The 26,939-nt window shown below is 42.0% G+C and overlaps 3 protein-coding genes across 3 annotated transcripts in view; 1 reads left to right on the top strand and 2 right to left on the bottom strand.

Annotated features, from left to right (window-relative positions):
- Window positions 1–9,050, top strand: part of DENND10 (DENN domain containing 10) — a 9,534-nt gene extending 484 nt beyond the window's left edge. Inside the window, exons 2-9 of the mRNA XM_014309784.2 lie at window positions 384–600; window positions 1,700–1,779; window positions 3,228–3,376; window positions 3,563–3,674; window positions 4,078–4,178; window positions 5,274–5,381; window positions 5,957–6,051; window positions 6,701–9,050. Coding sequence (XP_014165259.1) covers window positions 384–600; window positions 1,700–1,779; window positions 3,228–3,376; window positions 3,563–3,674; window positions 4,078–4,178; window positions 5,274–5,381; window positions 5,957–6,051; window positions 6,701–6,877 — 1,039 coding nt within the window. The 3' untranslated portion in view covers window positions 6,878–9,050. The remainder of the gene's footprint in view (window positions 1–383; window positions 601–1,699; window positions 1,780–3,227; window positions 3,377–3,562; window positions 3,675–4,077; window positions 4,179–5,273; window positions 5,382–5,956; window positions 6,052–6,700) is intronic.
- Window positions 9,051–12,935: 3,885 nt separating this feature from the next.
- On the bottom strand, window positions 12,936–21,981 carry SFXN4 (sideroflexin 4). The gene is made up of 14 exons (XM_005427727.1): window positions 21,959–21,981; window positions 21,815–21,880; window positions 21,003–21,077; window positions 20,597–20,623; window positions 20,454–20,508; window positions 19,679–19,704; window positions 19,170–19,220; window positions 19,019–19,084; window positions 18,839–18,907; window positions 17,468–17,558; window positions 16,153–16,268; window positions 15,353–15,438; window positions 14,125–14,239; window positions 12,936–13,296 (listed from the first exon to the last, which is right to left on the bottom strand). The coding sequence occupies exons 6-14, from the start codon at window positions 19,697–19,699 to the stop codon at window positions 13,219–13,221; spliced, it is 693 nt and encodes a 230-aa protein (XP_005427784.1). The 5' UTR covers window positions 19,700–19,704; window positions 20,454–20,508; window positions 20,597–20,623; window positions 21,003–21,077; window positions 21,815–21,880; window positions 21,959–21,981; the 3' UTR covers window positions 12,936–13,218.
- A 1,272-nt stretch (window positions 21,982–23,253) lies between these two features.
- The window catches only part of PRDX3 (peroxiredoxin 3), a 4,944-nt gene continuing 1,258 nt past the window's right edge, over window positions 23,254–26,939 (bottom strand). Inside the window, exons 2-4 of the mRNA XM_005427740.2 lie at window positions 25,764–25,867; window positions 24,820–24,985; window positions 23,254–24,039 (exon numbers count right to left, since the gene is read on the bottom strand). Coding sequence (XP_005427797.1) covers window positions 23,986–24,039; window positions 24,820–24,985; window positions 25,764–25,867 — 324 coding nt within the window. The 3' untranslated portion in view covers window positions 23,254–23,985. The remainder of the gene's footprint in view (window positions 24,040–24,819; window positions 24,986–25,763; window positions 25,868–26,939) is intronic.

Genomic DNA, 26,939 nt, shown 5'->3' with positions numbered 1-26,939 from the left:
GGGGGTGCCGGCTCTGCCTGTTGCGGGGTTCAGCCGTGCACAACTCGGCCGAAGTGTCTGAAATTCGCGGCTTCCGAGGTTGCTGTTGCGAAATCAGAAACAGGGAAAATCATAAATGAGCTGGTCGGGGTGCTTGTTCCTCAATACCGTGCTCATGTTGAATGTACATTCAAACTTGATGCTTCTTGGACCTCGTGAAGCAGGTCAAGACTAACATTAAAAAAAATAAAACCCGTGTCAGAATTCCTGCCTTAAGGCTTAAACCGTAATGTCAGAACTGGATGTCTAGGGTCAGGGTAAGGTGGAATTTTAATCTGATTCCAGGAAACAAACCTGATTAACCCATCAATTCACTTCCTTGCTGCTGTTTGGCATTCTCACAGTGAACATCTTTCCACCATAGAAAAAGACACCAACGGAGATGCTTTGTGGGTTTGGTGTTATCCGTCCGTAACAGCGGAACTGAGGACTCTGCTGCTGCGAAAGTGCTGCCTTACAGATGAAAACAAACTGCTCCATACGTTTGTGTTCGGCCAGTATAAAAGGTCTTGGTTCTACATCACAACGGTAGAAGTTCAAGATTCTCCAGCCTTGAAGAAGGTACGGATTGGTGGGGTTTTTCAGTGGAATGCAGGGAGGGCTTCTGCAGAGTTCTCTGTGGGTTAAGCAGTGTTTTCCCATGGAGGGAAATGAGAAGGGATTTGAGGTGTTGTGTGCTCACAGATGCAGCTCTGTCCAGGTGTCCAGCCAATCTGCATTTCATTTGTCACCAGGACATGGAATTGCAGAATGATTGAGATACTCAGTCCCCAATTCTTCGTGTTAACATACAAATGCTATTTCATGCTGCTGTTTGTAGTTAATTTGCATTTCAAGTTCAGCATTTTTTTCTCTCTATGGAGTTTGTTTCATAGTGTCCAGAGTCTTGTTCCCATAGAACCTGCTGCCATTTTTCCCCAAAGGATTGAGTTTTGTGGGTACTTTCTTTTCCACTGCATTATTACTGGAAGACAGCAAATATAGTTGTATGTTCTATCTTTTCCCTGATATAAAAATCATTAAACTGTTGGTTAAGTCTGTTCAGTTTTCATGTTTCATGCTATGTTGTTAAGTAGCAAGATAACATGGTAATTTTGTATGCCCACAGCAGAATGTTGCTTGCCTTTCCTTACTCAAAGTTTATATTTTCCATGAAGTAAAATAAAATTAAATGTCACAGTGCTGTCTTCAATAGGTGCAGTGGGAGATGCTATTTCAGGAGAACACGTGAGCCTGGTCATTGTCTGCAGACTTTTAGTCTTGTACTGTCCCAGCCCACAATCATTTGATTGAGGAAGTTAGAGTAGTTCTGTTTGTGGGCCTGCTGTCTGTGTATTTTTTCCAGTCTCTTTCTAAATATATTGATGCTGTCTGCCTCCACAGCCTCCTTTGGCAACAAATTCTGGAAGTTTCCTCCCTGCTATGGAGAAGGAAAATACCTTTCTGTTTTTCAATAACCTCATGTGGTTAGAGGAAAGCAACTCTTGTGTGTAGGTTAAGCAAAAGATAGTCTGTACTAGAGCTGAGTCACATCAGAAGTCCTCTGTCCAGGCCATTCCTGCAGTTAGGAGCTTGGAGCCTTGACAGTGAAGTGACCAAGGCTGTTCCTGTGGGGTCATTAACTGAGCTCTGTGTGTTTCTGTGCCTGTGTCATGTGCAGGTGACCCACTTCTCCATTGTCCTGACAGCCAAAGACTTCAACCCAGAGAAATATGCAGCCTTCACCAGGATCCTCTGCAGGTCTGTATAAAAGCTGGCCTGAGGTTCTGCATGCTTAGATCTTGCCAAAGCGAAAGGTTCAGTTCACTGTGTTGCATTTGTTCAAAAAAATTGCTGGCAACTCAGCCCTACAAAGGAAATCCGATTATAAAAATCCTTGATTTGAGCTGTCATATACAGAAAGTGTTGGGTGAATGTCAGATGTTCATTGGGTTTTAATCTGTATCTTCTCCAGACACACCACCACCACCTTCACACTCATTTTTTCTGAGAGTATATTTTTTAAAAAGTGTAAATGTTTGGGAAGATGTCAGCGCTGGATTTAAAGATCACCCTGTGTATGGTGAATGACTTGTATCCCTCCACAACATCTTTGTAAATGCTGCTCGCAGCTCCTCTGAGCCAAGCACAGCACCCAGGGATGGTTTTTGCTTTTCCTATGGAGAAGTGAGAGCCCTCTTCCAACCAAAAAACCTCTTCTCATTTCCTTCTCCTGTTTACTCACTTCCCTTCATGTCCCCATTCTCTTGCTCTCTCTCTGCTTCTTATTGTGCTTTTCCTTCAGTTTCCAAATTAGTTCAATCCCAGTTCTTGATACCAAGAGTATTCCCTGCGATTTTGCAGCTAATTGGGTGAAATTATGAGGTTATTGTGCTCTTGGGACTTACTATATGTAATGCAGACTTGGAAAAGCTTTCAGACTTACCAGTTCTGCAGGGTACTGAAAAACTGAGATGTGTTCTTTTTTGGTGATTTAGATTCACTGTGGATCATGTTTCTGCTGACTTACCAGCTAATACTTCCTTTCAAATCTAGAATGAATTCTTCTAAGCATGATAATAATTGAGTTTCAAATATGCTGTTGCTTTGTGCTATAGCTACCATGGAAAATGGGTCGTTGACAGCTTCAGTGCTATTCCTGAAATATCTTAACCTTAAAAGAGGTTACAGTGTCTCTGTGCTTCCTGGAAGACAGCTGACAATGCATGGTTCTCTCAGGGTGTGCTTCCTCTGTGTCATTTTGGGGTTTTATTGAGTATCAAGGACATGTTTATATTTTTCTTTCATTATTTAGTAAGAGTACAGAAGAATGGTAAAAGATAGTGCATGTAATAACAGGAGTTACTGTGGTAGTTGCTTTTTCATTAAGCAGACACCTTCCAAGTCTACAAAGAATCCTTTGTCTGGACACCTCCCTACACCTTTGGGGTGTGTTTCTATCTTAGTCCATGCTGGTTCATTCATAAAATAGAAAGCTGAAATAAAAATACTGGGTTATTGTAAGTTCTAAAAGACAGATGTGTTTGTGTGCATGTTGGAAGACTTGCACACAGTCAGGTGTCCAGAATAAGAATTATTGCCAACAATATTGCTATTTGTAATACTGATTTTTAATTTTTTATTACATATATATGTATGTGTGTGCACTGATTGCAGTTAAAATAGCAGACTCTCTCCTTTTCACACAGGATCTACCTGAAGCATGGAAGTCCAGTTAAAATGATGGAGAGTTACATTGCAGTCCTCACAAAGGGCATCTGCCAAAGTGAAGAAAATGGATCTTTCCTCAGCAAGGACTTTGATGCTCGGAAGGCTTACCTTGCTGGCTCCATCAAAGGTTAATCTCTGCCACAGTCTCTACTCTGATTTCTTTCTTGCAGCCTAAAGTACAATCTTGTTTTCATGTATGCTTCAAGTAAGCTGTGCTGGCACTGTTACCTGTGCTGTTATTATTAAGCTTTTTTAAGAACGTGATAATATCAGCATAAATATCTTCTATAAAGTAATTTCCTCTCTTTTCTAGATATAGTGTCTCAGTTTGGAATGGAAACAGTTATTTTATATACTGCACTGATGTTAAAGAAGAGAATTGTAGTGTACCATCCTAGAATAGAAGCTATCCAGGAATTTACCAGGTACTTTATCAGTTCCTTCCTTCCCACCCACCCCCAGAAGTCCAACAAATTTTGAACCTTCATTGAGAAAAAGGCCTGTATTTTAAGGGAAAAAAAATCCATCTGCATCCATCCATTTCTGTTCATAGAAATTCTGCTAAATCCTTCTTAAGGTTTAACTGCATGTTGCTCAACTCAGAGAAATTTAATGGTGAATGACTTGTAGAGTGATAAACTCTACTTGCATTGATAAGTAGAAATTTCTACAATTCATATATAAATAAATAAATAAATACATACACACACCCCTAAATAGGATCTAGTGCTTATTGTTCTTTTTCATGGCATTCAGTTTTTACAGTGAAGCTTTAGTTAGTGTAAGTAAAAATGTACTGTGTCTCAAGTTGCACCCTGATCTCCCTAGGACTTTGCCTGCTTTAGTGTGGCATCGACAAGACTGGTCAATTCTTCATTCATATGTGCATCTAAATGAGGAGGAACTGGAAGCCTTAAAAGCCTGCACAGGTAGAGATGATTTCTTAATCAAAAATACCAGGAAAATTCAATGTCAGCTTCTGTTGCTGCAAAGTTTTGCACCAGGGAACTTTGGAGGGGAAAAAAAGGATATTTTGCTATTAATGCTGTTTATCAAAGTTAAACAGAATTTTCTTTGGAAAAGGCAAATCAGCTAAACAAGTATGTGGGAAGATAATCAGTTAATCTGGTGGCTTTGGGTGGATCCACATCAGTCTATCCCTAATCACAGATGCAAAGCAGCCTTGAGACTTGTTTGATGCTTTGATTGGAGGGATTAAAAGTCTTGTTGTACAGAACCAGCTCACTTAGATAAGCAACATTTTCTTCCCAGCTTCTACACATCACTAGTAAGGGAATGTTGGGGTTTTTTAATTCCTAACTCTGAAGTCCCAGACTTCTGTTTTGATGTCAGTGAAGTCTCAGGCTCCTAATCACAGGTGAACTTTACCTGTAGGAGTTTGGTCTGTGTGGCACGGTGCTGTGTGTGCACAGTGCTTAATGCATAATCCAGGAACAGGCCCAAGCTTTATGCAGAGGTTCCTGTGACACATCATGTGGCCATTAAGAAGCTTCTTTATACAGAATATGAGCAAGGAGACTACTCATCTTCAACATTGCTACAGCTCACTAAGCACCTTCCATGGAGAAAAACTGCTCCAAGTTTGCTCATCTGACGTGCTATAAATAAGCAAATCTGCTGGGTTCATTCCTCTGTTCCAGTCTTATACTGACTTTGTGATAAGAAGCTCCAAAGTGGAGATTTTGAGAATGTAATGAGAAAGTTACAAATGAGTAATTTTAGTAGGAAGGGAGGAAGAGAGTTTAAAATGTCAAATTGGTTACTTGGTGATATTGCTGTAGTGTTAGCAGTTAATCCATGCTCAAGGCAGTTTTAGAAGTTGATTTTTAAGCTCCTTGGAAATGAAGCATCTGCTGAGCACTTGTGGAATGACTGATAATATCAAGAGAGCAACCTCTTGGGTCCATTGGATATTGTGTCAGATGCTCTTAGAACAGACTTTAGGACTGTCATTTTTGATTTTATTTCTGAAGATCCTAATCTTGCTCAATTCTGTGCTCTAGGTTACATTGCTGGATTTACAGACTCTGAAGTGAGCAGTAGATCAGACCTCTATGATGTCTATGTGAATTTGGCAGACAGTGAGATTACAGTTTCGCCTGTAGTAAAAGGTTGGTTCCTCTTTATATCTTGGATTTAGAGGCAGTTTACTCCAGAGTTGACAGTAATTGCTCAACCTTGCTGTAGATCAAACAATCTTGATCCTTCTTCCATCCAGGTTTTGAAAAGTCAGTGTGTAAATTTCTGTCTTCATTTTATTGCCACCCTGGAAGACCGGTTAAAGTTGGAATTTGTACAAAGATGTGCTTTGTTTTCCAACAAATGCACAATTGAGATTTCATAACATCCATGTTAGACATGGAAGAGACTTTTAGCTGAATGGAGAGATATATTACATGAGTTTTTAGAAAAACATGGCACTAAATACTTGAAGACTGGGGGTTATTTGAAAGAAAACCTTGTATGTTGCTTATCATCTTGCTGCTCCTTATCACTGCTTTGGGCCACTTCAGAGGTACTGGCTGTTGATACAAGGTTATTGCCTTTATCAACAGATTTCAAATGGCAGTCATGAAAAGATTCCTCAGTTTGGTGTGTTACTCATATGCATTTCTAGGTATCACAAAAAAGGTGATTTTCTGTGTATTTTTATAATTTTATGTGTTTTGGTTTTTTCCTTACACAGAGGCAATGACAATGGGAAAACTTCACAAAGAAATTGGACAACTAATTGTTCAGTCTGCAGAAGATCCAGATAAATCAGACAGCCAAGTCATTAAGGTTAATATTTTATTTTTAAATCTAATTAACTTCTATTGCTGAATCTTGGCAGAAGGAGGGAGTAGGAGGAAGAGTGGCACTGAGATAGTAGTCTCTTCTACCTTCTGCCTTTTTACAAATGAGCATTTTTATTTATCATGCAGGTTTTTAAGGATAACTTACTTAGTTTATATTATCTCTTGTGTAATTGCATTGCTGAAGAAAGTTCAGAAATTCTATTGATTGTAAGACTGGTTTCCCAGTTTTATTCCACAAGGCATGGATTTTGCTCAATGCTTTGTCAATAGTATTGGCAGTACCTTGAAAAGGTCCTGCTAAATATGGCTTCTTAGCTATAAAACCTGATTTTTATGATGATGGCATTTTATCACTCCCTCCCCCATGTAATATTAGACATTTCACAACTGAGTGACTAAGTCACAGAGCTCAGTAAGGTCAGGAGAGGAGTGGTTGTGCTTCCTTTATCCAAAATGGCACAAGAGCAGGCTGAAGAACTGTTACAAGTGGGGTCTTGGTTGTAAATGAGCTATTTATTTACCATTGCTTCCTTTTTTTGTTCTGTATTGATTGTTTTTTATTGTAAGTGTATGTGAAAACCTTTTAAAACCTAACACTATATTCATGGTTGCTTGTTTTTCTGTTCCTTAAGGACATTTCTCTGAAGACAAAAGAAATCTTGGCTACTTTAGCCTCACTTACTGAAGTTTCTGATGGCAGTGAAAAACCAACCCTTAATGCTGAGGCCCTGAAACAAAAGCGATTTCCACCAGCCACAGAAAACTTCCTTTTTCATTTAGCAGCTGCTGAACAAATGCTCAAAATCTGATTTTGATGCACTGCGGTGTTACGGACCAATTCTGAAAAAGCTGTCTCTGCCATCCAGATAGGTATACCTGGTATTTTTTATGAAAAACTAAAGGTATGAGTCAATGTCCTAGTTACTGATGTAATGCAGAATATTGGAGCTTGACTGGGAACATATGGAGACATATTTGGGAGCATTCCTGGTGTCATTATCTCCCCCAACTCTAACTGTGTACCTATGGCTCCTGTATTTCACCCCACAGAGTGAGTGGATATACAAGTAGCACAGGCCAGTGTGTGCAGGCTCCATCAGTGTAGTGGCTGTTTGTCCTGCACATTCCAGAGGCTGGACTTGTCTGCCTGGGCTCTGGATTACAGCTGCAGCACAGCTGGGATGTGCTGATCTCTGCACAGGACACCCTGAACATGCAGCTGCTCTGAGTGCTCCTTCTGGGCTTCCAGGGATGCCAGCCTGGTGTCAGATGCTGCTCTTGCTCTGGACTGCCTGGTACCTGGAAATCCCAAATAAATGGACAAGTTCTCTCTTTCAACTTGAAAGTGTCTAGGTGTGAATAAAGGATGTCTTGGAAAATCTGATGGGTAGCCTTAGTATGAAAAGGAAGGGATATTTTGAAGCTCAGGTGTGAGTTGAGCACCTTTTTTGGGCCTCTTGCCTTAGAGGTTTTCCCTGTTTCACTCCATCCCATGCCTCTGGTGGAGGGATAAGATACAGGATTACTGTGCTTGGAGTGGGGCTTCCTGGGGGTCATGGACAGGTGCTGCCTTACAGCTGGAGTCATTGGAGAAGCTGTTGGGGCTCTCAGCTGAGAAGAGACCTGGCCATTCATTCCTGATCTACATGACAGAAATTCAGATGAGTCAAAGCCTTATGCACCAGGAAAGCTGAAATGGCCAGGTGCCACAGGAAGAGCAGCAGCTTCTTGAATGACTGGAGCTGGAACACAGGTACTGTCTGATGGTGCTCTGTGTAAATGAAATCTAGATGGAACCTTCTCAAGTCATACTGAAACTGGGAAAGATTTAAGAGAAAATTAAAATTTGCCTACTTGTTTAGTTGCACAGCCATAACTTGGGTGGTTTTTTAATTTTTTTTTTTACTGAGCAGCCTGAAACTGCTTCACAATCTTCTGAGAAGAATTTAGAGTCTGTAAGGAAATGCTCTGAGCCAAACAATCTGTATTTGTTCAGAAATGTCCACAACAAATCAATCAATTCTGCAGTAGCACTTTGTTACAAGAAAAAAATAACCATTTTTCCTGGCCTTTGTACAGATAGGCTGTAGCATGTGGTTTTACATAGAGATTTTATACTTATGATAAAAACTTTAGTAACCAATATTTATATTATTAAATAATTGGATGTTTGCTATTCTGAAACTGGTAGAGCTCATCAATAATTATGTGCAAGCAATATTGATTGGAGAAAGAATTGTCCTTCTGCTATGTATGATACCTTAAGGAAATCTATTTTAGAATGTGATTAAGGAATGTGGCATCTGTGTATACAATGAGTGGTTATTACAGTCAGGAAATGAAAGTGTTTCAGAGCAGTCCCCTATTTTCAGGGGTGTAAAATTCTGCTTTAAACACTTAGTCTGAAGTTTAAATTCTGAACACAGTAGCATGTAATTTTAACTTCTGAGAAAAATACTGCAACTGCCTTTGTTTACCTGTAAGTGCTCTACAGCTTTTTTCCCCATTTGCCCATTCATGGTTTTTGTTAATGGTTCTTTAATATTGCTGCTTCTTTAATATTGCTGTTTTGGGGCCTATAAAACAGTCAGATTAGAAGAACTGCAAAACTATGCTGAAAATTCTATTCAGGACCTACTTTAAAGTCCACTGAAATGGAATTCTTTCACCAAGGAAAATCTGAACCTGCTTCAGCCAGCTGTCTTAACACGACAGTGTAACTGAGAAGAAATTCCCATTTTTTTCTTATTAACAAATTGCCTTAAGGCATATCTAGAGACAACCACACAAAGCAGAGGAGCTCAATTGCAAACTAAACCTTGAATGCCTGTTTTGATTTCTGTTCTGGAAATGTTTCAGTTGAAAATCTCAGTGTTGTATTAGATCTCCTGCCGTTTGTGCAACACAGATGAAATACGATTTTGCACTTAAGGAACTGGACTCATAGCATGCTTATGCCTATTAAAAAATTCCTAAACAGTCTGCCCTTTCGTTTATGTAAATTTATTTTTGAATAGTTGTGACCACGGAGCCACAGGCCTTAGCTCTTAATTTTGCAATACTGGGATTGAGCTATGGTTTGGGCTTTAGGTTGGAAATGTTCAAACACTTCTGTCATTGCTGATTTTATCATCAGCACTATACAACATTCATTGGCCTCTCTCAGCTTCAGTGAGTTCAAAGGATTGTCTTAATGTTCTTGCATTTTCTTATTGCCTTTTGACACTGTTTTTTTTCAAAAATGTTTAAAATAAAATAGAAAAATTTGCAAGGTCAGGACAGGAAAATATTTCTACTTATTTCTTGCTTCCCTTTCCCCAGGATGCACACAAGCAGACTGTGGGTGCAGTTGCTCTTTTGCAGTCAGATGACATCCTTTCTTCCTCCTAGAGGCAAAGGCCATTTCAAATGGAATTTTTATTCATACCTTTTCATCTTTTTACCTTTCTGTTCTTGGAGAAATACAAAATGGTGAATGGCTCCTGCACCATAACATCTCCACTATGTTAGCAGAAATTGGAAGGTAAAGGAGTGAGCAGGGCAGAGGCCTGGAAAGGGAAGCAGGATAAACACTCAGTCCCTGCAGCTGAGATTTTGCTGAGTAAATTGGGTTACTTGCTTTACGGCTTTCATCCCTAGGGTTTTAGTTCCTGGTAGGAGCTGCCCTGCCCTGTTTCCCTGCAGGCAAATGTGTGGAGGGGGAATGTTCAATGGAGAGCAGTGTAATGCTGTTCAACCTGGAAAAACTTGACATGGGACATGTTACAGAATCCATCTTAAACATCCTGGCTGCTTCTGCCTTCAGCCTCTGACTGCTCCTGAAATGGCTACAGAGGGTTAGTTCCTTGTGTGGTGTGAGATGTCAGTTGAAGCAGCTCCATTTCTTGATTAAAAACAAGCCATAAAGCTCAGTGCAGGGAGTTCCCAGCTGCCTCATAGTGCCTTACATCCTTCCCTAGGCAGCTGGCTGCAGTCTGAGTCAGAGCATCTCTGGTCAGGTGAAATCATTCCTTGGAGCTGCTGAGTGATGTGGGATAGGAGACTCCAAAGCTGGGCAGCAGCTCCTTGCTGAGTGCCACGGAGCAGCACGTGGTGTTTGCTGTCTGACGGGGAAGGAGCTGCAGTGCAGGACTCCCTGATTTAAGAGAAAATTAAAACCTGCCTTCCTTCCTGCCTACCTGCCTGCCTTCCTCCACCCTCAGCATGTGGGGAAAAGGGAAAAGCAGCATGGCTGGGTTACAGGCCTGGGGGAAAAGCAGGGACACAGCTCCAGCTGAGAAAGGCTTTGATCTCAGTATTTCTTAACATGGGAGTGGCTGATTTTTTTAAGCTACATTAAAGGAGCCTGAAAGCCTCACTGGATTTTCCTACATTTCAAGATGACAAGCTGAGTGGGTGAGGCACAGCATCTTGTGCTGTACTAAGATTTCTGTTTTCCTTGAAGCTGAAAGCTTCCATCTGTTATTCACCACAACTTAAACTGGTTCCACCACTAATGCACTGTCACTTAACACCAGGGCCAGCTAAGGCAGGATTCAGACCTGCCTTGGGCTGGTGTGTTGTTAATTTATTCCACATTACAAAGGGGAAGGTTTCCTCTTCCCAGGTCCCTCAAACATGCTGCTTTGCTGCTTGTCCCAGTCTTGTATCTCTGGATTACCAGGTGTCTGCTCCTGGCAGTTCTCACCTCAGGGACTGGTTCAAGGCAAGGATGCCAGGGCCCTTTTAGCAATGTCATTTCCCTGCCCTGATTTGGGAAGCAGCTGAGTCAGCCAGACTGACAATTTAAATGGCAGGCACCTGCCCTCCTCTTCTCGAAAATTCTGGTTAGGGCAATAGGAACATTTATGAGAATGAGGGAAAGGGGTATTTAATAACTCTAAGTGAGCTGGGTTTAATATGGCAAATTTCAGCTCAAGTATTCAGTAAGGAGCTGGTGGAGTTTGAGAAGGGGCAGCTGTAATAACAGACTCCATTACCAGACCTATTCCAGAAGCCTTACTCATGGAGTTGTAATGACATCAATTTGCTTAAAACATCCAAGTGTGCTGCCAGTGAATTTATAGCTTGTCTAGTTACCATGACAATCCAAAGTTCACCAATATATTCTCTTCTATTTGTTGGCTTTACTCTACTCTTAGGTTTTGGGGTTTTTGCTTGTTCCCACTGTGGTTCATGTAATTAGCATTTACTTTAGCCATTCTTAAATTATGTTTAAAACAGGAGTGGGGAGAGGTGCAGGTCTTCACTGTAGTGCCAGTTACTGTTTACTGAGAGTGGAATCAGACCCCTCCTGCATTTGCCTTTGGTATGTGACTGAAATAGGAATACAGAAACATCGTTTAGATAATTTAACTGCAGGGTGTTATCTGTACCTCTGCTATTAAAGCTTTGCAAGGAGACAAACACTTCACCCAGAGAGGCAGGCTGAGGCTTAAGCCTGTTCCACCTGACCCTGTGTTAGAATCATGGAATGGTTTGGGCTGGAAGTGACCCTAAAGATCATCTAGTTCTAACCTCCTGCCATGAGCAGGTGACATTTGGTTCAGCAAACCCTTTGGTCTGACACAACACAATTATCTTCTTGACCCTGATGAGATTTTACCACATACTGAAGGACATCACCCCCAGAGGCTGAGTGAGCCAGCAGAGTTCAGTAGGTGTAAACAATCCTTTACGTTTAAAAATTCACCACAATTCTCCAGTGGAGTAGTGCAAGCTCTGCCAATTACAGACAGTATCCATATGGTCTTCCTGGAACAGCTTTACAGCATGTTCCCCTCCACTTCCAGGTCCTTAGGATGTGCTGCTGCTCCTCTCTCCTCTTCCCTTGTCTGACCTTCCCCTCCAGTAAGTTGGTAGAGGAAGGCTCAAAAAAGGCAGAATTCAAATAAGAAATTAAACTCAACCCCCAGCTTCCTGCTTTTGTTCAGTGCCAAAAGCACAGCAAGAATCTCTTCTTGCAAAAGCCCAGGCCTGCTATTTTTCCTTGCTTTGCTCTATGCTGCTCTCTTCCTGTAGGATGGATTGGATTGGGCAACCATTGTTTTCCTCACACTGTGAAAAGAAATCCAATCCTCCAGCAACAGCAGAGCAGTGACCTGTGCATTGTGCCCTAAGTTAAATTATGGCACACTTTGAAGGCTGCACTTGTGATAATCACCTTCACATAAATAATTTTGTACTATTTAGTGCATTTCCATCCTTGTCACACAGCCTTAGCAGCACCTCACATAACTATAGGCAGGAGTTGTAGTAGAGGTAGCTCAAAAATCACTGAAGATGTTGTCACAATTAGAGTATCCTGTAAGCTCTTTCTTCACAGACAGCTGAGGATAATTTCATAGGATCAGCAAAATGTATTACGTTGCTGATCCACATACAAAAATGATGGCACATATCAAAAGAGCTTTCTTTCTTTGGATAAATACAGCCAACCTGCAAAAGTGGAATTCCTCACTGTCCACCACAAGGTCAGAAAGACATGGGATCTCCTCATGGCTTCAGTGTAAAAACCAAGTTCTAAAGCTCAAGGGCCATCAAGCTTCACAACTCCTTCAAGGACGTTTAGAAAAACAGGAATTAACTGGTAGTCAAGTTTGTCACCCATTTCCTGAACACTTTTTAAACAACTAAATTAAACCAATATTCTATTGCCATCAGGGTTGCTTTGTCTAATATCACTTCAAGGGCTGCCTCACTCACATCTCATCCTCAAAAGGAGCATTGTTAGATCACTGAAAACATGAAAGTGTTCTGAGAAGAACCAGCTGGACTTTACCCACAGGAGTACTGATGTCAAAGCCTTCACCAGCTGGGTTCCTGGAAAGAAGCACACCAAAAGTTGAAGCAGCAGAACAAACTTAAGTACTCAGCAGTCATATAATTAAGAAATCAATCATCTGGGGAAGCACAGAACATAGCTTGTGACAAAGGCTGAGTTACAGTGCTTTTCTAGCAATTCTCAGCATCAGCTGAGGTGTGTTTATGTGCCTCCAGGCTGGGCTGGCAAAGCCACATTGCCAAGTTCACCATCGTACACCAGATCTGGCACCTTTGCCACACAGAATCACAATTCAGTCACAAATGCCAGTGGTGCATTCAGGATTCACTTGGATCAGAGCACACACTTCTGTATAAAAGCCAGGCTCTAAATGCCCCTGTTGTAGAAGAACTCTGTTTCTTCTGTAGATGACAGAATTTCTGGTTCAAGGTCTGCTCGCTTTATCTGCAATGTAGGAGAAAAGGGAATCAGCACCACCATGGCCTGGAAAGTGGAGGTTAAGTCCTTGTTACTCCATTGCACTTTGCACAAATTCAAGTACTGCATTCAGGATTTGGGACTTGCTCTTTGTTTATTTGGGGATTTGAGGGAGTTTTCGCTGTTGTTTTGGGGCTTTTTTTCTCCTCCAGCATTTTCTACATGTGCACACATACTGGAAAAAATACTTATTTTTTTAAAATAGTGACATTACCCCTGTTCACTATAGAATCACAGAATCATTTAGGTGTGAAGAGATATCACCAAATCCAGCTGTAAATATATTTGGGTGACACATAGGAGAACTTCTGCTGTGGGATGAGCCATTGGGAAGCCCAAAGGGCATCAACCAGCCCTAATCTCAGTACATAATTCCTCAAAAGTCCCCTCATTTATGTTCAGTTTGCTTTGTTGTAGTAAGAGATGAAGAAATATTAAAAAAACCCAAAAAACTAAAATGCCAGAAAGTTTAGACAAATAAAAGAAACAACTGAAAATTGCAAGAGTTAGTTCTCCTGACCTTGCTTGCTTCAGACTGTTGTGAAAGCCTGATAAATCTACATTGAAAAGTGTAAATATAAATAACACACAATGGAGCTCAGACCTTAAAAGTCCTGTGAGCCTCTGCCTGGTGCACGGGCCTTCACAAGCAGCCTCTCTGCTGCCCCATTTAAGATGTACCACATTAATCCTGTTGATTTTTTTAATATGTGGCCTTCAGAGTGCTGGCCATAGTTCTGAAAGGCTGATTTAATGTCACAATAATCTTAAATCAATTCCTGTGAAAGGACTTACCTCCCCACACTGTGGGAACATACTAAAGGAGACTGGCAGCATCCCTGCTAGGACTGACATAATCACAAACATCCTCACAGGACCCAAAGCACGAGGATTTTTAACAAATCTTCCTCTGTCCAAGACATTGAAAAAAGTATGTCAGTGTATTGAAAACTAATCTGACAGTGACACAAAAAGCATTAGCTATTATTTTACTGAAAGTAGTAATAATCTAGGCTTATGGTTCCTAAACATGTTTCCTTATTGAATTTCCTATGGTCTTACTCTTAACTTCCTGTGCTTTCCCTTTGTTTTGTGCTTGTCTGCAGCATTTTCCAAGCTCAGACTGTCAAGATTAAGAAAAAAAGCAGCAAGAACAAAGTGACAAAAGGAGAGAAAGTACATTCGTGCTTTAAAGTGGCTCAGTTCCTTCATTAAGATTTTTCTTGCATTACCTTCTTTCCTTACACGTTCTGTTCCTGTGGGCAGCCCTATTTTACCTTGTGCAAAAATTTTTTACTTGACATATAGATATAAAATTTTATTTTACATCTGCATTTGTCTTCTGGTAACAGGAGTCCCTTAAGCTGATAGGGAATCAATTTAGGCAATACCAAATTACCTGACAGAGACGATCCCCACCTGTATTATTTACATGACAAAAAGCTCAGGGCAGGCTAAGAACCCTCTCATAAAGCATACAATGTATTCTTCTTAGGATACAGGGATTTAAAATGTTGAAAAGCAAGAACATGTTTTACAACAGGTGGAAAACTATTAGGAAGTTGGGATCCAGCTTTAATTGCAAATTCAAGTGCCAAATTACCTCTTCAGAAATACAAACCTAAGCTAAGTGCTGTAAACAACCTTGATACAGACATTGAAACTCAAATCTTAAATTAGGGAACTGGAGGTGGGTAGGTGCTGGAAAAACAGCCTGTCAGGAGAGCACAAACATGTTTGTTTGTGTTATTAAAGCCTGTCAGGAGAGCACAAACATGTTTCCTGCATGGAAGCAGAGAGGAAAACCTCATTCCTACAAACCCTGGAGCATGGGTTAGACATAACCAGATTCACTTAATGATCTCAAAGAATCACAGCAGCTGAACAGCAACTTCCCACATCATCACTTCCACCAAGGCAAGCAATACTGCAAACCCAAGGGAAAACCTGGCAAATGGTGACAGCCAGACTGAAAAGCAGAGTCCCACTGCCCAGGCACCCCAGCCCCTGCAGTGCCTCTCACCTCTGCAGACAGTACATCAGCACTTCTGGCAGGAAGAATGTTGTCCCAAACAAGACTGCTCTGGACAATGCTGTTTCCATAACAGCCTTCAGGGAGAGAGCAAAACAAGTGGTGTCAAAAGAATGTTCTGGGCAGCTTCAAGCACTGCCTGCTGCCCTGACTGCTTTTTTGTCTTACACTCTGGACTTGAAAGCAACAGGTTAATGAGGGATAACAACAATTATTACAGGAATTCTTTCTTAAATGGAAACTCAGAGACAAATACTCTGCTTATGACTGAGAAATTCCTTTAAAATAAGGTGAAACTACTGATGAGATCTCCTGCCATGATAATAATTTTGCTAAGACTGGCTTTTGAAAGTTGTGCTGAACTTCATACAATTGGTTATACCTTCTGGACATCCCAACTAGCCTGTGTTAAATCTTAAGTTCTCTCTCCAGCTGTACCCAAATCCTTATGCTCATGCAGTTCTTTCCACAATACAGGGCTTTTCTCTGAGGTGTCCCTTCAAAAGATCCAAGAGTCTTATCTCCTTCTGGAGGTGACCAGAGCAAACAGAAATGTCTGTGCCAGTGTCTCTGGTCCTTAGTATACTGGTGTGGGGAGGCAGCCAACCCTTGGTGACACTGAAGTTGTGGAACCTGGTTCCAGAGACCTAATCCAAGCCTGCCCAAAGATTCAGCACCTGATGTGGAATTCCTTATTCAATATATCCAACCCTATCTAGTCTCAGCATCACATTCTGCTCTTAGCAGGGAATGAAAGGCAAGTCAAAAAAGTTCTCCACCCCCTCACCTACCTTCTCACCAGCCTTCTTAGACACTCCTATAACCTTGCCATTCCTGTCCATCACTTCTATCCCATTATCAAATTCTGGGCTTCTCACCATCGCCACGGTAAATGCACTTGTCAGACCTGCAGGGGTAAAGGGCACTTTGCTTTAATAGATCCCAAAGGACTGCCTCATAGTAACATTCATAATGATGTGCATTTTACATTTCCAGTTCAACACTTCACATCTGAATAACATGACAGCTTAAAAAAATACTGCCCCATGAAAATCTACTCGGGATCTGAATCTCTGTTTCAGAAGCTTGAGAGAGACTGCAAGGCTTCAGACCTAAAAGATGCTTTGTCATTATGGATTCAGAGCTTTAAAATCATTTCCATCCAGCTCAAACCACGAGTGCTTTGTCTTAAGAGAAAGTGGAGGGATTTCTGTTGTGGTTAGGTTTTGTCCTGCTCAGCATAAAATCCAGCACAGAAGACAAAATCCTGAAAGGAACAAACAGCATTTCAGAAAAGGTTGCATCCTGCATTGAAAGGAAGGGCACAGACTGTCAATCTGACCTTGCTTGAAAGAAGAGTTTGCTCTTTTTATTAGTTTTTGGTAGAGCTATTCCATAAAGACATTAGTGTACCAGAGGACACTTTGCAAATGGCTGGACTAACACTAATCAATTACCTTCAGGCTTTTCTCTACATTTAAGAAAATGGAAGCACATTTAACACCTGCTCCAAGGAAACAAGCCAGAAACCTCTAATGTACTTCAGAAAGATCTGAGTAGGCATCTCACATAACTTGAAACAGAGGAGATGATGCATTTTAATTGTATCAATTTTTCCCTAAGAAAGGCAAAAAATTTCTATTATGGCAATAGAAACATAATTAATGACATTAAATAGTTAAACTTGTCCTGGTGCAACTTCACCCTGGCAGCAGAGCTGTTGCAGTAATGAACAGCTCTTTCCTTGTAGGATTAATAACACCCTGCTGGAACAAGTCTCCCTTTCTGCACTCCCAGAGCGATGTTGCACTCTGGTGTCACACATGTGCCACACCAGGTCACGTCAGTGCCACTGCTGCTGCCCTCCTGATGTGTTCAGGTGCTTTCAGGTATGTGTACAAAGCTCACAGGAGTGCTCTGCAGCTCTGAAACTAAAACCAGTAAGAATCCAGTGAGGTCGGGGATGCTGCACAGTGAGAGTTGTCTCCCACAGAAAGGAGGGGACCAGCAAAGGCAGTCAGAGAAGAAACAGAGACCACACCTGTGCAAAAGCAAGAAAACTCTACAGTCAGACAGGAAAATGGTGCACAGTTTGTTCCCACTCACCAAGCAGAGGAGCAGGCAGCAGTTTTCTGACCACAAGCTGCATTAATGAGTTCTTCAACGCGTAACGATTCATGAAGACAAGAGGGAGAGCCTAAGGCATGAAGAGGAAACAGGCCACTGAAAAAATGTGCAGCATTTCAGTGTAACAGGTTAGGAAAATCAATCTGTGACTTGGTTACCATCTATGAAAATAAACAAATGCTTTGGTTTAACATTCCAACAAAATATACAACTTCTCTAGTTAATGAAGGTGCTTGTAATCACTCTTTTAGATAAGAATGCAAAACATTGTGATAAAAAAAGCATTCAACATTATTATGTAGAGGAGAGCAGCAGTGTGAATACAAAGACAGAAAAAAGAAAATTATTACCTCTGACTAATATTCCTTGGACATTCATCCAACTGCATTGTGTCACACATTTCTCTCTCCCCCAAACAGGAAATCTGGTTTACTTCTGTATTTTTCCTGCTTCTCTGCAGTTTCAGCCCAATTCTATATTCCCATAACACACTTGCAGGAAGTTTCATGTAGGAATAAAGGGCCAGGACACCAGCTGACCCTCAGAGACTGCCCTGAAGGACAAAGGGAAGCACTCCCATGATGACCCACAGGCAGGGCTGCCTCCCCAGGTTTCTGTAAGGCCTGAGCAATCCTGGCCAGCTGTTTTGCCCTGCAGTGGGCAGAGGTGAAACTCCCTCTAACACAAGCAAGAACAATCCCATTTTTCTGCCAGAAGCTTATGAAAATCACTGCTTTGTGGTGGGGGGTGAGGAGAGGCATTACAGAGACATCTACACTTGTGATGATTGTCATGATGATTCCTGAGCTCATTCTGATGTAACAAACTCCAGAAACCAAAACCTCCTATTCCAGCAGAGAGTACAGGGTCAGCTCCCTTCTGGAAGACTAATTTCCCTGCATGCAGTGCAGTATTTTTATGGCTATGTTCCTGAGATTTGAGCAAACATTGTCCAGTACTGATGCTTGCAGACCTCACCACTTGTTTGGAGTTAGATCTCTTCCACAGCACCACATGAAAAATCAGCTACAACAGTGGCTCACCCTGTGTTTGTGAACACTGGCCAGCTCCTCTCACTCCTCTCACTACCTGTTTGCTAAACTTGCAAAACAACAAAGAAATTGACACAAGAGGAAGCATGAGGGGAAGCCAAGCAAAATAATGGCTGACAGATGATCAGAAAATATTCTTATCCTGAACAGTTCTGTGGCAAGACATCAGAGCAGAACACCAGAGCACAGTCCTGAAGGATATGTGGCACTGTGGATATCCTGAAGGATATCTGGCACTCAGTGCCAACTCCTTCTCAGGAGAGCTTGTAAGGAAAGCAGTCATTGAGCAAATACTTACACCAACACAGGCTGAATAGGAAATGGCTCCCAAGCCAAGCAAGAGCTGCTTTTGCGGAAGTGAGTATTCCTAAGGACAGAAAAACCACACTGCATAAATACATTGTAAAACACTTCAAATCAAGTTCAAAATGGCATCTGCATAATGAAGAGGATTACAAAAATAAAAATCAATACTCACTTCAGCCTTTGGGGTGCCATTTCCATTTACCAGAGTGAATGCTGTGGTGTATGTGTGAAACACAAACTGCAGAAACAAGAGATTGTAAGAAAAGTTGAATTCAGGATTGAGACTAGAAGAGCTGTAAAAGTAGAAAGAAAGAGGCAATTACCTGCCAAAAAAAAGAATGTCTTGCGTGGCGCTGAACAGATGAAACGATGACCTAAGAGGAAAACGCACAAGAAAATGAGGCTTGAAGAGTGTGGAGGTTTTTGGTGCAGGAGCACCAGGAGAACTGCTGAGGTACCACTGGCAGCAGTGCCAAAGGCCATCAGCCCTGGTTCCAGGCTGTAACATTCTCTTGTTCTAGATTTTTGAGGCTGAACAGACCACACCTTGCCTTGCTCTCATTGCTGAGTGATCTCACCTTGCATCAGAAAGCTGTCCTCACATATGAACAGTCTCTTGGAATGCTGCTGGAGAAGGGTAACCAACAGCTTTGGACTTCCAGGGAGATTCTTTAAGGGCTCGATTTCCAGGTTATTTCCCATACAACAGATGTCTTTCAAACAGCTTGTGCTGAAGCTACAATAAAGCCCCAAAACTTCCATTCCCTCCCTCCAACCCCTGGCCATGGACAATGGAAGCCTTGCTGGATGCACACTGGCATCTGTCACTCACCAAGGGAAGAGTTATGGGCATGAAAGCTAAAAAGAAAGAAAACTTTATTTCAGTAAAAATAACATCTCTGAGTGTAGATGGATGGTCTAGAGCAGAAAATTCCCCTAACTTCATCTCCAAGTAAAACACTGCCCACAAACCCCAGCATCACCATTAACTTCAGCCCTAAGCTTTATCTCTCACTCTTGGCTCAAGAAGCCACAATCCCTGCTCAGATTTCACAGCCAAAAGGAGCCCTCATGAATTCCCCTCCCCAGGGCTGCTTGGAAACCAAATAACTGAAGACAAGTTCAGCCCTCTGTTCAAAAAGAGAGGTGTAACAAAAGCTGCCACAGTTTTGAGTGGTCACAGGAGATAATGAGTACAGAGCCTCAGTGTGGTTCTCTCTGATTAACAGCTGTGCTGCCTAAACAAACCCCAAGCACACCTGATCTGTCACCAGAATGTAAATTTATCCAGCAGCCATCAAGGGAAAAACTTAAATTACAGCAGACAGTTAAACGTGGAGGGATTTGGGAACTCATTCTGCAGTAACAAGAAGCAGAGACTGATCAGAGTGTTTCCATCTAGATGAGCAGATTATCCCAGGGAGAAATTCCTCAGCAGGACCATAGGAATAAATCAATCTTCCATACATTTAACAATGCAACTAAGAGAAGAGTCTGCTTGCTTTTCTATGTGGAGAAGAGTGTCACTATGGTATCACAGCAGCTGTTCACCATGAGCTATTCCTCCCTGATGCTTCAGTCACACACATAAAATTAGGGGAACCCACCTGGAGGCCTAAACAAAACAGGAATTATCTTGTCTGTGTCAGGATGTACGCTGGACTTGGAAAGGAAAAAAAAAGCAAATTAGAACATCTTTGCCATACTTGAATAAGGGGAAAAAAATAATCTAAATATTTTGTAAACTTACCAGGCTTAGCAAGAAGGCTTTTTTAGTCTACAACAGTTGGAAAATTAGGTTAATAATTAAATTTCAGAAGAGGCAGGGTAAAATCTTCTTTCTAAAATTATTCTATGTCTTTTTCTAATCACTTCCTTTTATACAAAGTATATTTGTATATATATATATTTGTATAATACATATATTTATATATTCCTTTTATTATATTCTTCCCCTAAAATTTCTTTCCTTATACTCCCTGTTGAATATAAAGCATTCACATCCCATGAGCTGTGTAACAGCACCAAAGCACACACTAGGGCAGAACAGAAGGTTTATTTTAAAAAGGTAAAACTAGTAAACATTTTAAACCATAAAACAACAATTGAATATGGATAAACACTTATGTTAAGACTTTAACTGCAGTCCAAAATACCTGATTATTCTGTATGGGCTCACTTAGGGTCTTCTCATTGAGTAGTATTGATAACCTGGTTCTTTGTATTTCATTCTGTATTTGAGAGAAAAAAATAAAACAAAACAAACAAAACCATCTCAGTTTCAATATTTTAAGTGCAATATATCAGCTATAAAACAAACCTAGAAGCTAATGATGTATCTGTTCCTTGCAGTGAAAGCAAGAACACTCCTAGACACAATGAATTCACGATCACAGATTTTAAACTATTGGGATAATTCAACTGCTGGCACAGCAGGGCTGCTGAGATGGCTGTGCCTAGAAATGTCCCTTGGTTTATGTAATCAGAAGTGCACACCCGTGGGTTTCTGTTTATCCTAGGACTGTGGAATGGTCCGGCTTGGGAGGGACCTTAAAGCCATCCAGTGCCACCCCTGACAAGGGCAGGGACACCTTCCACTGTCCCAGGCTGCTCCCAGCCCTGTCCAGCCTGGCCTTGGGCACTGCAGGGATCCAGGGGCAGCCAGAGCTGCTCTGGGCACCCTGTGCCAGGGCCTGCCACCCTCACAGGGAGGAATTCCTTTCAGCTACACAATCTGAACCTCCTCTGACACTTTAAAGCCATTCCCTTGTCCCAGCACTCCGTGCCCTTGTCCTAAGCCCCTCCCCAGCTCTCTGCAGCCTCTTTAGGCAGCGGAACATGACATCCACCGCTACATTCCTCATGAATTCCCTTCTCCACAGCAGCCCTGCGGTGATCCCATTCCACCCCCTGCCCAGCCACAGCCCCTCAGGCCGCCCGCTCATCTCGACCTTCCCGCGCTACTCACGGAGGACTTGAACAGCAGCAGCGGATCCAAGGCGTCCGCCCAGAGGAGAAACCTCTGGAAGAAAGACTGAGGGAGACACGTTGGAGGCGTTATTCCGGACCGTCCCTAACACGACCCGTGCCCCCTCCCGGCCGCGGTGCCCACCTGCCCCTCCGCCCTCCAGAAGCGCAGGTCCCACGGGCTTTCCCTTCCCAGCAGGTTCCCGGGAAGGCAAGGCAAGGCCCCACGGGCTTTCCCTTCCCAGCAGGTTCCCGGGAAGGCAAGGCAAGGCCCCACGGGCTTTCCCTTCCCAGCGGGTTCCCGGGAAGGCAAGGCAAGGCCCCCCGGGCTTTTCCCTTCCCAGCAGGTTCCCGGGAAGGCAAGGCAAGGCCGGGTGAAGGTCGGGGTGTCGCAGCCCCGCAGGCACAACCCGGCCACTTTGGTGCGGCAAATGAAATAAACAGGGCAGGAGATCTTTCTCCTTTTAATGCCTTTATTAAAAATCAGCTCGGGTGGGAAGAACCGACACGGCGCCGCTGCTTCCAGGAGTGGCACGAGGAGGAGGAAAAGTGCAGCTGTGACCGCTGGTCTGCAGGCAGAGCTGGGGCTTCTGTTCCTCACGAGAGCACCAGGAGATTCCACTTTTTCGGTTTGACATTCGAGGTCCTCTTTCCAGCCGACATCTTTTTAGGTTAGGGTGAGGGCTAAAAAGGGTCTTAGCGGACACTGGATTCTGTTCCTCGCGTCTAGACATCGCTTCGATCCCTCAGTTCTGTTGTTTCTAGGGGGTTTTAGCTAGGTTTGGTGAGGGGCCTCTTCATTTGCATGCCAACCCTGATGTCCCCTCCTCTTCACTGTCCTGGGCGCCATCCTCCAGGAAGCAGCAGGGTCTTACTCGACAAAAAAAGGAGAATTCCCAACCATCAACAACAGGTAGTTAACGAAAAACTATTAACAACAGGGACTACAACAACAAACAGTTAGAACTCCACCCTGGCAGCAACTGGCCCAACCTGTGAACTCTGCAATCTTTAAAAAAAAAAATGGGCAACTTTTCTACTCATAACACTAAATACCGGGTTAACTGGGAAAAACCCATGGTTACATTCCCAAAACAACCAAACACCCGGACTGAAAAGATTTGCAGCTAGTGGAACCCGGAGCATCAGCACCAGCACCGCTTCAGTCTCAATTTTACATCCTTTGTTACAGCATTGATCCTTGTTATAAAGCTAACTCAGGGCTCAGCCACCTTGTGCTTCTTTGCTCAGAGGGTCAGAAGATGAAAAACAGAAACACACACAGTGTTGTATTGATCTGTGCAGCCCCCCAGGACTTTATGTCCATGGGCTGCTCCCCATGGCACCTGTGAGCTGCTGTCGGAGCTGCTGAGGCAATGAACACATTCAGTTCCTTCCAGAGAGAGAGAAAGAGAAAGAAAAGCAAAGCACCACGCCTGCTGCTAGGCCACGTTAAGATTATTTTATTATAGCTAGAGAGATGCTACATCAGTTTCAAGCAGTACAAGAGTCAAGCAAATTCAAGTGAAAGAAACTTTGCCATTAAGCTCCAATAAGTGCACTACGGGGGTTCATGTTTTTACCATCTCCCAAACAAAATTAAAGTTCATGCTTGTTAGTGCTCCTGAGTAGCTGCATTTCTGTTTTAAATGGCACACATTTACATTCTTTCCATGTTTTAGTGCATTTACACACAAAACCAATGATTTTAAAATTACTTTTACTTATTACATTCATCTCTTCCTCTGCAAAAATCATTAAAAACAAACCATGTATCAAAATTCTATCCTTGTATTTTTTCTTTTTTTTTTTTTTAACGGACTTTTACGTTGTGTGAGAAAATGAAATGCAGGAATTTTTCTGGTCCAAAACTAGATAAAGGGAAAAGCCAGTGGAAGACAACTGTAACTTGTGTACTCATCACATTCAGGAAGATGATTAATGGTCACAGAAATCCATGAAACTGAAGTTGCAGAAGGCAGGGGGGAAAGCCTTAGTTTTACCCTTTTTAAAGCAAGACAAGGGAGTCAGTAAATATTTCAGCATTTAATTTCTTCTTAAACATGAGAAAATGACAGCTTTTATTTTTATTATTAATTTTTACAATCACAGCTGTTTTCCGAATGTCTTCAGTAGACAAAACTAAAGAATTTTATCCATATATTTGAGTGTTTAGTAATGCACTTTTTCAAAATATTCTTTGGAACCTTCTGGGCTTGGTTTGATCTGTCAAGAAAAGAAAGTTAAGTTATTACTTGGAACAGGTATGATAAAAAAAACACAGATTTGATACTTTATCCAAGAAAATACATGCATACTTTATAAAAACAGTGATCTGTTTATTGATTGGTTGAAAGTTGGTTGGAAGACAAAAGCCTAGATCATGTACAAGTCCTACTTGAAAATTGTAAGTATAAACCACATTTTTCCTCTTAAAGTAAAAAGTAAGTAATTAAGTAATTAAAAACTCTGAACTCAGTTAACGTATAAACCACATTTTTCCTGTTAAATTACAATGCATTAAGTAAATAAAAAATCTCAACTCAGCTAACATATAACCCACGTTTTTCTGTTAAATTACAATGCATTAAGTAAGTAAAATATCTGAACTCACCTAACATATAAACCATGTTTTTCTGTTAAATACAATGCACTAAGTAACTAAAATATCTGAACTGGGCTAACATATAAACCACATTTTTCTGTTAAATTACAATGCGTTAAGTAAGTAAAAAATTTGAACTCAGTTAATGGAGAGTCCAAGTCAAGTTTGGAGTTTTGAACACAATTTGCATCTCCTAAAAGGAAACCAGTAACTTTCTTCACAGAAATCCCACACTTACTATCAGACAAACAGACTAAACTGGCCCAAACGATAGCAGCTTTGTGTTCAGACAACAGGCACAGGCACAGTGAATCACCTCACATCCGAGTGGATCCAGCCCTCCAGACAAGCACCAGTGGCTGTCTTTAGGAGGATGCATTTAGCCCTGAGCAGGCACTCACCGTGGGGGAGTTTGGAATCCAGTCAGCCGGGCACACCTCGCCGTGTGTCTCCACGAACTGGAAGGCCTTGACCAGGCGCAGAGTCTCGTCCACGCTGCGCCCCACGGGCAGGTCATTGACACTCAGGTGCTTGATGATCCCGTTTGGGTCAATGATGAACAGACCTCTGCAATGGAGCAGTTCAGGCAAGGCAAATCAATTTCCCAGGCCAAACACAAGGGACTGGGTGCACAATTTCAGCAGTGACACACGTCAGTTAGGAGGCGAACTGCAGCATTTGGTATCTTGTTTGTCAGCAAAGCAATCCACCACTGCTGTGGTACTGGGAAATTACAAAGTATGTATGGAGACTATTCAATCTAGGCAGAGGGAACAAAGGGAGAACTCAGTGTTCCACCTGTACTTCAAAACTGAAAGCTGACATCCTGCCCATGTCTTTTTGGTCAAATCTGTAGGTGCTGAGTGAAGAGCTGCTTGTGCATTATGCTACTAAATTAAATCCCGTTGGTTTTCACAAATGCTTGTATGCAAAGTCCCAATCTTACCATACTAATTAACTTAATCTCTCAGTAAACAAATGCCTAAAGTTCCTGATCCAAAGAGATCAGGAACTGAAGGTCTCCAGAAGACTCCTATCCAATCAACTGTTTCTCAGGGACTACTATGGAAAAAAATTATCAGAAATTGCCCTTCTATGGACATGGAGTTAGGGACATGGAGTTCTCTGGCTTTTCCCTCACACATTTTCAGAGAGGCCTGGAGCCATTCTCAGCTTCATGCCCAAAATGAGCAGGCGGCATCCAGCCTTTCCTCAGGGTGGCATCCAGCCATCCTGCAGCAGAAGACATCTCCCAGTCTTCATCTGCCATTTCCCTGCAGGAGGGGACAGCGTGCCTTATGTTGGTTAGACTGGGTTGTGTCCCAGCACAGCAGTCCAGCCTTACCTCAGTGCTATGCCAGGTCCTTCCAGCAGCACCCCATAAGAACGGGAGATCTCCTTTGTGAGGTCTGACAGAACTGGAATATTCATTTTGCCCAAACCACCGCTCTAGAGGACAGAGAAAGATTTCCCTTGGTTACAAAAAGCTCCATAGGATGATCCTCCCTGAGTGCTGGATTCCATGTTCTTGAGGGCACAGTAACAACAAAACACAACCAAGGCATCTGCTCCATGAAAAGAACCGAGTGTGTGTGGTGTTGCTTGGGTTTGTTTTGTTTGTTTGTTTTAAAGTAGTCAAGAACAGTTTATGTCTTTAGAAAGTGAAAATTTCTCTTGCACTGAGCATTTTAGAATTGCTGATTTTGGTGGTAAGAGGCTACCAATGGCAACAGCCATACATTTCCAGAAAAACTTCCTTTGTATCTTATTCAGGAGCTTTGAATACAAAAATTTCTACTGCATATTTAAGTGTTCAGAATTAAACAGGATGAACATGGTGGGGAGGGAAGGGAAACAAACCTGTGAACAAACAAACTTTGGAGCACACATCTGATGAGGAGCAGCTGAAGATATGTAGCCTGGAGAAAAGGAGACGCAGGAGTGACCTCTACAACTACTTAAAAGTGGGTGTAGCCAGGTAGGGGTAAGCCTATTCTCCCAGGTAACAAGGGACAGGACAAAAGGAAATTATGTCAAATTGCACCAGGGGAGGTTTATATCGAATATTTTCAAAAATTTCTTCACAGAAAGGACTGTCAGGCATTGGAAGAGACTTCCCAGGACATGGGAAAAAAAACATGTGAATGCAACACTTGAGGTCATAGTTAGTGGTGAACATGGTGATGGTGAGTTCATCATCTCTTCATCATCATGAGACTACATGATCCTAGAGGTCTTCTGCAATCTTAAAAATTCTGATTCCAAACACAATGCTCTTACCCACACACTAAGTATGTCAGAGTTCTGCTGCTTTATTCAGTGCATATGGTTATTTTTTGTTTTGCTTCTCACAAATCAATTTAAATACTATTTGAAGAGTCAAGCAAGATTTCTTTCCATTTTGCCACAGACTGAGACTGCAAGAGAGATAAGCTCTCTAACCTTGAAACAAGGCTGGAGTTTATTAGCTTTGCTATTCTTGGCATCATCAGTGAATCACTGTGTAATCTCAGCCACAGAC

Source organism: Geospiza fortis, unplaced genomic scaffold (genome assembly GCF_000277835.1).
Source record: "Geospiza fortis unplaced genomic scaffold, GeoFor_1.0 scaffold719, whole genome shotgun sequence".
Lineage (NCBI taxonomy): Eukaryota > Metazoa > Chordata > Aves > Passeriformes > Thraupidae > Geospiza > Geospiza fortis.
This window is presented reverse-complemented; position numbering and strand designations above follow the sequence as displayed.